Source organism: Somniosus microcephalus, chromosome 1 (genome assembly GCF_052327205.1).
Source record: "Somniosus microcephalus isolate GS21.2 chromosome 1, FLI_Smic_1.0, whole genome shotgun sequence".
In the NCBI taxonomy this organism is placed as follows: domain Eukaryota; kingdom Metazoa; phylum Chordata; class Chondrichthyes; order Squaliformes; family Somniosidae; genus Somniosus; species Somniosus microcephalus.
In genome coordinates this window covers 445,047,250-445,059,585 of record NC_140987.1, presented here as the reverse complement: position 1 = coordinate 445,059,585, position 12,336 = coordinate 445,047,250, and the positions used below count along the sequence as shown (strand labels likewise).

The window sequence follows — 12,336 nt, the reverse complement described above, 5'->3', positions numbered from 1 at the left end:
GTCTAAGGTGGACTGGAGCGAGTGGGCCACACCCATTGTTCCTGTAATGAAGAAAGCATTGAGCAGCACGCCTGGGGAGCCAAGGAAGGTTCGCATCTGTGGGGACTTCAAGGTGACTGTGAACCCAGTCCTGCACACAGTACAGTATCCGCTTCCGCGGATAGAAGATATTTTCGCCTCACTATCTGGAGGGAAATGTTTTACAAAGATTGACCTGGCTCAAGCGTATCTACAAATGGAGGTGGAAGAAGCATCTAGGAAATACCTCACGATAAACACTCACAAAGGCCTTTACCAGTACAATCGACTGGTATTTGGGGTAGCATCGGCCCCGGCTATGTGGCAGAGGGCAATGGAACAAGTCCTGCAAGGGATCCCGGGGACCCAGTGTTATTTGGACGACATCCTGGTTACGAGCGAAAATGACAATGAACATCTTGTCAACCTGGAACAGGTGCTCAAGAGATTGCAGGAATATGGGCTACGAGCCAACCGTCCCAAATGCGAGTTCTTCAGGAGACAAATCTCGTATTGTGGCCACATGATTGATGAGGAAGGGTTGCATAAGTCGCCGGACAAGATTGAGGCTGTAGTCAAGGCTCCAGCACCAGAAAATGTGTCGCAACTGAGGCCGTTCCTCGGGTTGGTGAACTACTACCATAAGTTCTTGCCGAATTTATCTACAATTCTGCACCCACTGAACGCCCTCCTTCAAACTGGTGTAACATGGAAATGGAGTGATGAGTGTAAGCGTGCCTTTCAGGAATGTAAATGCCAAATCACTTCAAAAGAAGTATTGGCCCACTACAACCCAACACTACCAATTCAGTTGGCATGTGATGCGTCACCTTACGGCATTGGAGCGGTGCTGTCACACAAATTCCGTGATGGTTCAGAGAGGCCAATAGCCTTTGCATCGCGCTCGCTAACCTCAGCCAAGCGTAACTACGCTCAGATTGACAGGGAGGCCCTCAGCCTGGTGTGGGGGGTGAAGAAGTTCAATCAGTATCTGCACGGGCAGATTGCACCCTACTGACTGATCATCAACCCCTGGTCTCAATTTTTAACCCAAAGAAGGGTGTTCCGGTGATGACGGCGCAACGGCTGCAAAGATGGTCACTTTTTCTAGGAGCACATCACTATGACATAGAGTACAAAGGTACGAAACAACATGGAAACGCTGATGGGCTGTCGCGCCTACCGTTGCCTACGGCGGAAGAAGCACCTGCAGTGGACCCTGTGGAGATATTCCATGCGACCATAGTCGAATGTTTGCCTGTTACAAATGCAAGTATTGAGAAGGAAACCCGAAATGACCCGACACTCTCTCGGGTCTATGATTTGACGGTGAAGGGATGGCCAGCATATGGCGACTCACTGTTGCCAGCATTCTCGCCAAGGAGGGAACAGCTGTCAGTGTGCCGGGTAACTTTGATGTGTGGATCCCGAGTGGTAATTCCACCCAAGTTGAGAGATAGAGTACTCAATGAACTTCACGAGGGTCATCTGGGAGGGGTAAAAATGAAGAGCCTAGCCAGGGCGTTTGTGTGGTGGCCGGGAATCGATAAAGAAATTGAGAATATGACCAAGAGATGCACAGGATGCCAGAAGGTCCAAAACGCTCCACCACAGGCCCCGCTACATCCATGGGAGTGGCCCTCATCTCCATGGCAACGGGTACACATTGATTTCGCTGGTCCATTTATGGACTCAATGTTTCTAATTGCTGTGGACGCCCATTCGAAATGGCCAGAGGTCATTAAAATGTCCTCCACCACCATGGAGAAAACTATTGCAGTCCTAAGAACCATCTTCGCCAGGAATGGGTTGCCAGAACAGATCTGTTCCGACAATGGCCCACAGTTTGTGCCTGAGGATTTCCGGAGGTTCCTGAAGAATAATGGGGTGAAACATTACACATCTGCCCCATATCATCCAGCCACAAATGGATTGGCCTTTAAAAAAGCCATAAAGGCAATGTATAATGATGACATACCACTGTAACACAAGGTGGATAACTTCCTGTTTGCTTACCGGACTGCAACACAAACCAAACTCCAGCCGTACTGTTTTTCAACCGGAGACTAAGATGTCGCTTGGATTTGCTCAAACCAAACATAAGACGAGATGTTGAGGATAAGCAGTTCCAGCACATAAATGAGAAGCCAACCAGGAGCTTCAAGATAGGGCAACCAGTCTTGGCCCGCGACTACCGAACAGATAAATGGCAGTCAGGCACGATATGCACACAGCAGGGACCACTAATGTGCACAGTGGACGTTGGAGAGAGCATCGTGAGACGCCATGCTGACCAGATTCTAGAGTCACAGGAACAAGCCAAACCTGTATCACAAGCATGTGCACCTGGTAATGAGCCTGAAGTACAGATTGCGTCTACCTCAGAAGCAGGGGTATTGGAAGCTGACGAACCAACCAATGACAATGAGCCAGAATTGACTCCACCGCTAGAAGATACTCGAGAAAGGCGCTATCCAGTCCGGATCTGGAAGCCTCCTCAAAGACTGAACTTATAAATGACTATTCCAGTTGATGTATATATTACTGAGAAAATTGTAATTGTAATTAGTTATTATTTAGTTGTTAAATGAATGTTATGTACTGTTTATCTAAAAGGGGAGGAATTGTTGTGTATGTACCTTTAAGGGAATAACTGGTCTTAGACTGCAGTACCGGCAGTGACCACCCCTGTATAAAAGGCCCTAGCAGGCTTCTGTAGTTTCAGTTTCAAGCTGCCTCTTGTTCAGTAAAATACCTGTTAAACTGTTCTCCCGAAGTCCGTGTATTATTGAGGCGCGGACTTTACAGTTACCATGCCCAGACAACAGTTCAACTTCATCAACAACCCTTAGTGATGGGCATTTTGCTTTGGTGTTTTGGAATCCATCTATTTTTCTTGAAAATTCTTTCCCAAGAATTCAAAGTCAATGACCCGGAATTTCTATGACGTGCTTTGCACCGTCGTTGCACCTTTAAACAAGTGTTACAACCGCTGCTGGACCCTAGAGGGAGATGCAGGGAAGTTTCCTGGGGATGCTCATGTGCATATCCATTGGTGCAAGTATTGGCATGTGGGTGACACTGGCAGTGGGTGACACTGGCAGGGCAGTATTTATTGACCATCTCCTACTTGCCCCGAGGGCAGTTGCCAGGCCACTTCAGAGAGCGGTTAAGCGTCAGCCATGTCGTGTGGGACTGGAGTCACATGTAGGCCAGACCAGGTAGAGGTGGCACTTTCTCTTCTCATCTCCAAAGGACATCAGTGTAGCGCAAAAACCAAATACCGCGTGCGGATGCTAGAAATCTGAAATAAAAAGAGAAAATGCTGGAAATACTCAGCAGGCCAGGGCAGCATCTGTGGAGAGAGAAACAGCGTTAACGTTTCAGGTCGGTGACCTTTCATCAGTTGGGTTTGTACCACAATCTAGCAACGTTCATGGTTATTTTCCAGATGGTAGCTCAGGAATGATTGAATTTATTGAATTGAATTTCACAACATGGGGTGGTGGAGAAATGTGGGTAGAAGTTGAGCTCAGAACCCCCGGGTTGCCAGACCAATACCATCACCCTGGGCTACTGTACTACATGCATCGTGTGGGGTAACTCAGTAAGAATGACAGGAGAATCTACCAAAAGTATTGTGTGGTCTCAACATGTTTTGTTACTTAAATGATGATGTAAAAAGACTATTGAGCGCTTGGTTGGTGTATAAAACAAGGCTTTAATCAACTGTTTCACAACCAGGAGATTCCAGTTACATCACTAGTTCCTGGTTACAGAAACATCCTGAACAATCTGGACCCACGCCCGAGTATTTATACTCCTTGGACGGCACCACCAGCTGGCCGCCCAGTGTTACTTCATGAGTCATTTCTTCATGAATGATAACATAGAAACTTAGAAACATAGAAGATAGGAGCAGGAGTAGCCCATTCGGCCCCTCGAGCCTGCTCCGCCATTCAATGCGATCATGTCTGATCATCCAAATTCAGTACCCTGTCCCTGCTTTCTCCCCATACCCCTTGATCCCTTTAGCCTTAAGAAATATATCCAACTCCTTCTTGAATATATTAATGAACTGGCCTCCACCGCCCTCTGTGGTAGAGAGTTCCACAGGTTCACCACTCTCCGGGTGAAGAAATTCCTCCTCATTTCTGTCCTAAATGGCCTACCCTTTATCCTTAGACTGTGTCCCCTGGTTCTGGACTCCCCGACCATCGGGAACATCCTTCCTGCATCTAGTCTGTCCAGTCCTGTCAGAATTTTATAAGTTTCAATGAGATCACCTTTCATTCTTCTAAACTCCAGCGAGTACAAGCCCAATCGACCCAATCTCTCCTCATACGTCATTCCTGCCATCCCAGGTATCAGCCTGGTGAATCTTCGCTGAACTCCTTCCATGGCAAGAACATCCTTCCTCAGATAAGACGACCAAAACTGCACACAATACTCAAGATGTGGTCTCACCAAGGCCCTGTACAACTGCAGCAAGACATCCTTGTTCCTGTACTCAAACCCTCTCGCTACGAAGGCCAACATACCATTTGCCTTCTTAACCGCCTGCTGCACCTGCATGCTTACCTTCAGCGACTGGTGCACAAGGACACCCAGGTCTTGTTGCACTTCCCCTTCTCCCAATCTATTGCTATTTAGATAATAATCTGTCTTCCTGTTTTTGCCACCAAAGTGGACAACATCACATTTATCCACGTAATATTGCATCTGGTTCATAAGATTCTTGACACATGACATCAACACGAGTAAAGTAGAATTGTTGTTTTCATTGTACTTCTAAGTGCCTGCCTTGACTCAGTTGGTAGCACTCTCTGAGTCAGAGGGGCGTGGGTTCAAGTCCCGCGTGAGGGCGGGAGTACGTAACCTAGCTGACACTTCAGAGCAACCTTGAGGGAATCCGCTGGACGCGGCACCAAAGCAAGGCTCTGCCTGGTGGGACAGGTGGATATGAAAGATCAAAGGGGGTCATCCGAAGAAGCGCAGGAAGCTGTCCCGGAGACCGTGTCAACATTGTTCCCTCCACCAACACCACCAAAAATAGGTTCACTGGTCATCCACATTGATGCAGTTACACAAAATGGCTGCCCATTGACCGAGCTGACTTGAAATTCATGGTCGGTCACACATTTTGGGGGCATCCTCAGAGACTTAATAGAACACGATATAAATGCAAGTCTTTTCCTCTACAAAAATACTCTATACATTAAAGAGAATGGCCCTATGAAGAATACCAATTTGAGTATAATATTTGAAAGTGAGATTTTTATATATATATTCATTCCTGGGATGTGGGCGTCGCTGGCAAGGCCAGCATTTATTGCCCATCCCGAGTTGCCCTTGAGAAGCTGAGCTGCCTTCTTGAACCGCTGCAGTCCGTGTGGTGAAGATACTCCCACAGTGCTGTTAGGGAGGGAGTTCCAGGATTTTGACCCAGCGACGATGAAGGGCCGGCGATAAAGTTCCAAGTCAGGATGGTGTGTGACTTGGAGGGGAACTTGGAGGTGGTGGTGTTCCCATGCACCTGCTGCCCTTGTCCTTCTAGGTGGAAGAGGTCCCGGGTTTAGAAGGTGCTGCCGAAGAAGCCTTGGCGAGTTGCTGCAGTGCATCTTGTAGATGGTACACAGATTATATTTGTAGAAAGTTAATTTTAATTCCAGGCTATGGATCCTAGAAGTTATTTGACGAAAGCACCAGAGAGAATGAACGGTTATATTTGGTCATGCCTCATAATAGTTTCTGGCTTTTTTAAACAACATGGTTCTCAATTTGATTCGATCTGAGAGTTTCTTGGCAGAATCTATCAATTATGGTAGTGTGGATCTAAGCTGGACCTAATATATAACATCCCAGCTAGTGCCTCTGGAGAGGAATATTCTATTTTCATCTTAATAAAACATTAATTCAAATTTCAGATCTTAAGTTGGGCTTGTCCTTCAGAGGTAACACAGGGATAGTGATGTCCTTGGTCATTTACTCTGGGGTAGAAAATGGTCATCGATAAACCTGGTTTCTGTGTGCCAAGTGGAGCTAAAAATGGCCAATTTGTACGTCCTGCACCCCAAGGATGCCTAAAACTTATCTGAAGCCATATTGGCGTTGGACGATTATCGGGCATCCGGGGCGGCCACCTAAAACAAGCATTATTAGGCCCCTTGCCTATCTTAATGAAGGGCCTAACGCCTGTTTTAGGAAGCCCTCAGGGAAATTGGGCTGCCCAGTGCCCAGCCCGCTCTGCTCAGGATTTGCGAGCGTGGATGCAGCCTAGCAACTGGCCTCCACCAAAAAGGTAATTAGAAAGTTGCTGCTCCTGACTCCACAGTGCCCCTGACAACTGCGCTCAGCCCCTCTCCTGCTGTCATCGCCTCCCCACCTCCAGGGCCTTACCTGAGGCCACTACCGGCAAGGCGGGCGGCCCAAAATGTAATTATCTTGAGGGGAAGAGCTGCCTGTGGAGGTGCGAATATTTAGATAAGGCCCGAGGCCCAATTTTGGCCTCATCATTCAATTTTGGTGCCGTGCTGGCTGGGTCTAGGGGTCTTAAATGGGCCCAGATGAATTTCTGCTCACTTTCTGGCTAACTTTTGTAGTAAATGTGTTTTATTTAAACAATAGTAAACGTTCTCTGATTAATTACTTATGCACCGCGATTGACTTTTTGCACTTAGCACCTGTACTAATTCGCATTGTTTTTGAACAGGAATAGCTGGCCCTTTCTCTCTTGACAAGTTTTGAGGGGGCCTACGTGAAATGACTGAGGAGAGCCTCAATGTCAGTGTCAGCCTTGGCGCAGTGGGCCGCACTCTCACCTCTTGAGTTGGAAGGTCGTGGGTTCAAGTCCCACTCCAGGGACCTGAGCACGAGATCTAGGCTGACACTCCCAGTGCAGTGCTGAGGGAGTGCTGCACTGCCGGAGGTGCTATCTTATGGATGAGACATTAAACCGAGGCACCATCTGTCCTCTCAGGTGGACATATAATATCCCGCGGCATTATTCAAAGAAGAACAGGGGAGTTCTCCCCAATCACCAATCTGATACCTGCGATGGCAGGAATAACGTATGAGGAGAGATTGGGTCGATTGGGCTTATACTCGCTGGAGTTTAGAAGAATGAGAGGGGATCTCATTGAAACTTATAACATTCACAGAATCACAGAAACCCCACAGTGCAGATAGAGGCCATTTCGGCCCATCGAGCCTGCACCGACACATATCCCACCCAATCCCCGTAACCCCTACACCAACACATATCCCATCCTATCCCCACGTATTTAATCCCCCCAACACTAAGGGTCAATTTATCATAGCCAATCAACCTAACCCGCACATCTTTGGACTGTGGGAGGAAACCGGAGCACCCGGAGGAAACCCACGCAAACACGGGGAGAATGTGCAAACTCCACACAGACAGTCGCCCGAGGCCGGATTCGAACCCGGGTCCCTGGCGTTGTGAGGCAACAGTGCTAACCACTATGCCACCGTGCTGCCACATTCTAACAGGACTGGACAGACTAGATGCAGGAAGGATGTTCCCGATGGCCGGGGAGTCCAGAACCAAGGGTCACAGTCTAAGGATAAGGGGTAAGCCATTTAGGACAGAGATGAGGAGGAATTTCTTCACCCAGAGAGTGGTGAACCTGTGGAATTCTCTACCACAGAAGGCAGTAGAGGCCAATTCATTAAATATATTCAAGAAAGAGTTGGATATATTTCTTAAGGCTAAAGGGATCAAGGGATATGGGGAGAAGGCAGGGACAGGGTACTGAATTTGGATGATCAGCCATGATCTCATTGAATGGCAGAGCAGGCTCGAGGGGCCGAATGGCCTACTCCTGCTCCTATCTTCTATGTTTCTATGTCCTGGCCAGCATTTATCCTTCAGCAAATGACACTTTAAAAAAAAAAAAAAAATGACCTGGTCATTTATCTCATTGCTGTTTATGGGAGCTTGCTGTGCGCAAATTGGCTGCCACCTTGCCTACATTACAACAGTGACTACACTTCCTTGGCTGTAAAGCAGCTTGGGATGTTCTGAGGTTGTGAAAGACACTGTATAAATGCTAATTCTTCCTCTCAATTCATTCCCCAGTAGTGAGAGGTGATATTAAATAGCCGTTCACTCAATTTGCAATAACTAAGCAAATAGACTCTGGCTGTAAGGATAGAAAGAAGTGTTTCACTGGCAGTGTAGGGATGGAAACACATCACTGAGGAAGCTTAAGGGACTCCTGTGATACATGGCCATTGCAGCAAAGTGAGAAAAATCTCTTTCTGCGGCAGTTGGTTCAAGAATGCTCTGCATAAAAATGATTTATTGTGATGGTAATCCAAACTGTCGTCTACATTTTTCTCTTACAGATATCCTCAAGACCGTCTTCCAGACCTCTGAGTCCCCTCTCTCCACTGGTTCTCATGACAACCAGCTCTGACTCACTTCCTGTTGATTTCAGCTCACCAGCTAACCCGTTTGCCTGCCTGGACTGCTCTGCGGCAAGACACAAGATTGCCGTTCGTCCTCGCAGACACAAGCCCTTTGCCAAACAGATGAAGCCAACTATTGTAAGCATGCACTGTCTGCTGACAACAACAAAAAGCGAATAACCAGAAACATACGAAGCACGTACATTGTCAAAAATGTCAGCACTCTGTGAGCCGTAATCCAAACTGTGGCTCTTAATAACTTCAAACCAGCCTTATCAAATGTATTTGAAAAGAAAAATACACAGTAGGCTTTGGTTCATGTATTTAACCCAATTTTGATGTTATTTTTTATAATAAAACAACTGCATTGATGAGAAATGCATTTCTTTGAAAATTAATCCAATCAACAATTTGTTTTTATCTGAGTAGAGTTTGACATTTCATTATACTTAAATTAGAGAAAATAGCCCAAGTTAAGACTGAAAAAAGAAATCAGTCAGACGCAATTTATTTTGGCATTTAATCACAGTCTGTGTATCGTATCACATACTTTATGATTTGTTTCCTCAATACGTTTCTGGTTATTTTCTTAGCTGAATTCGTTTGAAATGATTGTCTGTTCATCTTAATTACACAACATATTGATCCATATTTCACTTGAGTTAAAAAGAACATAAGAATTAGGAGCAGGAGTCGGCCATACAGCCCCTCGAGCCTGCTCCGCCATTCAATAAGATCATGGCTGATCATCGACCTCAACTCCACTTTCCCGCCCGATCCCCATATCCCTCGATTCCCCAAGAGTCCAAAAATCTATCGATCTCAGCCTCAAATATACTCAACGATTCAGCATTCACAGCCCTCTAGGGCAGAGAATTCCAAAGATTCACAACCCTCTGAGTGAAGAGATTCCTCCTCATCTCAGTCTTAAATGGCCGACCCCTTATTCTGAGACGGTGCCCCCTAGTTCTAGACTCTCCAGCCAGGGGAAACAACCTCTCAGCATCTACCCTGTCAATCCCCTTCAAGATTAAGTGGAGGAAGCCACATTCGTGTCCACGCAGGTAGACTTGAATTTGCTCTGCTTGGCTTTGGTAGCGAAAAGGATCAGGTCACCAAGTAAAATCGCAGAGGCAGTGGAGGGATCGAGAGAGGGGGTGGTGAGGCGGAGCTGGGTGGCATCGGCGTACATGTGGAACCTGACCTCATGTCTTTGGATGATGTCGCCGAGGGGCAGCTTGCAGATGAGAAATAGGAAGGGGGCCAAGGACTTGGGGGGACTCCAGAGGTGATGGTGCGGGAGCGGGAAGAGAAGCCATGGCAGGTGATTCTCTGGCTAACGGCTGGATAGGTAAGAGTGGAACGAGGCGAGGGTAGTGTCACTCAGCTGGACAATGGAGGAGAGGTGTTGGGGGAGGATGGAGTGGTCAACCGTGTCAAAGACTGCAGACAGATTGAGAAGGACGAGGAGGGACAATGCACCACAGTCACAGTCACAGAGGATACATAGATACATAGAAGATAGGAGCAGGAGTAGGCCATTCGGCCCCTCGAGCCTGCTCCGTCATTTAATGAGATCATGGCTGATCATCCAAATTCAGTACCCTGTCCCTGCTTCCTCCCCATATCCCTTGATCTCTTTAGCCTTAAGAAATATATCCAACTCCTTCTTGAATATATTTAATGAATTGGCCTCCACCGCCCTCTGTGGTAGAGAATTCCACAGGTTCACCACTCTCTGGGTTGCCATTTGTGACTTTGATTAGGGCCATTTCAGTGCTGTGGCGGGGCGGAAACCCGATTGGAGGGGTGCAAACCCGGATGCGGGCATAGATTTGACCTCACTCCTTGTATCACATCAGGTGGGTCGCACTCTCACCTCTGAGTCAAGAAGGTTGTGGGTTCAAGCCCCACTCCAGGCTTTCAACACATAATCTCAGCTGAATATTCAGTGCAGTGTCGAGTCATTCATTTGTAACCCTCAGTCAGCATAGGTTTCCTCAGCCAGTTCACTTCACAGTACTTTAACAGTCGGAATAGTGAGCCAGATCAGGGTCTGTGTACAAAGAAAAGTATCAGCAGCCTACAAATTAAGTTGTCCACCTAGATTTGACCAACTAAGAAATGTGTTGGGCAGGTGCCACCATAAGAACATAAGAAAGAGGAGCAGGAGTAGGCCATTCGGCCCCTCGAGCCTGCTCCGCCATTCAATCAGATCATGGCTGATCATCGACCTCAACTTCACTTCCCTGCCTGATCTCCATATCCCTTGATTCTCCTTGAGTCCAAAAATCTATCAATCTCTGTCTTGAATATACTCAAAGACTCAGCATCCGCAGCCCTCTGGGGGTAGAGAATTCCAACGATTCACCACCCTCAAATTTCTCCTCACCTCAGTCCTAAATGGCCTACCCGTTACCCTGAGACTGTGGGGGTGAAATTCGGTATGGCCCCGTTTGGGGCGCGAAAACTATAAAAGTTGAAAAATTAGCACCAGGCGCTAATCGTTCTTGCCTCATGCGAAATTCAGTTTTAGCGCTCCGAGAGGGAAGTGGAGTGCTAAATCAAGCGCTTACCACTTCTCTTAAAGTGTGTGAGAGTGGTGGTAGCGGCAGAGCGCTGAAGAATGTGCAGTGCTGTCGGCATCAGAGGCTCCGTCCCTCGCGTAAAAGGAAGGGCCAATGATGGTTTGCAACAGGGGACCTGCGCGACTTTCATTACAGCCCTAATCACTCTTAGAGAGTGGTAGGCTTAGGCACTGCACAGCAATGAGGCTTCAAAAACACTCAGCAGGCACCAGACTGGTGCGTAGAATAAAGTTTGGCCTACCTGACCACCACTGCCTTTAATTATCGCTCCCCAAGCGGCCAGCCGAGGTGACAACACCACCTGCTGCTGCCGTTCTTGACACCTGGCGATGCAGCAGGGGGGCGGGAGCAAATTTCACATCCAGGGCGGTAACGGGGCGCTGCGCACTTGATGACGTCACGATCTATGGGGTGCAAGAGACCGAGGCGGTAAGTGTTAGCGCCAGCGCAAAACCGGCAGGGATGTTCATGGGCATCGCTGAATTCACCGTGCCCGGTCGGCAACCCCCTTAGCGCCCCATTACCACCACCACCCCTCCCCCCCGGAGGCGCTAACGGGAGGCGCAAAGCAGCCGAATTTCTCGCCCTATGATCTGTAGTTCTAGGCTCTTTAGCCCAGGGGGAAACAGCCTCTCAGCATCAACCCTGTCAAGCCCTCTAAGAATTTATGCGTTTCAATGAGATCACCTCTCATTCTTCTAAACTCCATAGAATATAGGCCCATCTTCCTTTCAGCTTGTTAATGCGACAATGGGTGGAAGAAAAATAAGGGGCGTCACATTAAAGGCTGTCCCCCTCCCACTCACGCCCAAAATTTCCTGTCCACATCTGACGAAAGGTCACCGACCTGAAACGTTAACTCTGTTTCTCTCTTTCCCCCGATGCTGCCCGACCTGCTGAGTGTTTCCAGCATTTTCTGTTTTTATTTCAGATTTCCAGCCTCCGCAGTATTTTGCTTTTGTGTTTGTGAAGATGGTGATGTTTTAGATCGCTCCTTACCAGCTAGGGAGATAGAAATTCGGGTCGGAGGCTTCCCGCGGGTGCAAGCCCCTGACCTGCACATACCTAGCGCGCCTGCCGTTGTGCTGTGGGGCTGTGTGGGATTCTGATCCTGGGCCTCCTCCAGCTGCTGGTGCACAGTGCTCGCGTATCCCAGCGGCGAAGTTAGTTCGCTGCGTCCCTGGGATCACGTGGGCCATGGGGAGCCAATCAGAGCAGGGAATCTCCATTCATAGATTTGACAGGAAGACCTGTCAAATCTATGAATAGAGATCGGCCCCAAAACCCAAGTAAAACT

The 12,336-nt window shown here is 47.9% G+C and overlaps 1 protein-coding gene across 1 annotated transcript in view; it reads left to right on the top strand.

Annotated features, from left to right (window-relative positions):
• LOC147125354 (uncharacterized) overlaps positions 1 to 12,336 on the top strand; it is a 100,251-nt gene that overhangs the window by 64,865 nt on the left and 23,050 nt on the right. Inside the window, exon 7 of the mRNA XM_085994582.1 lies at positions 8,389 to 8,589. Coding sequence (XP_085850708.1) covers positions 8,389 to 8,589 — 201 coding nt within the window. The remainder of the gene's footprint in view (positions 1 to 8,388; positions 8,590 to 12,336) is intronic.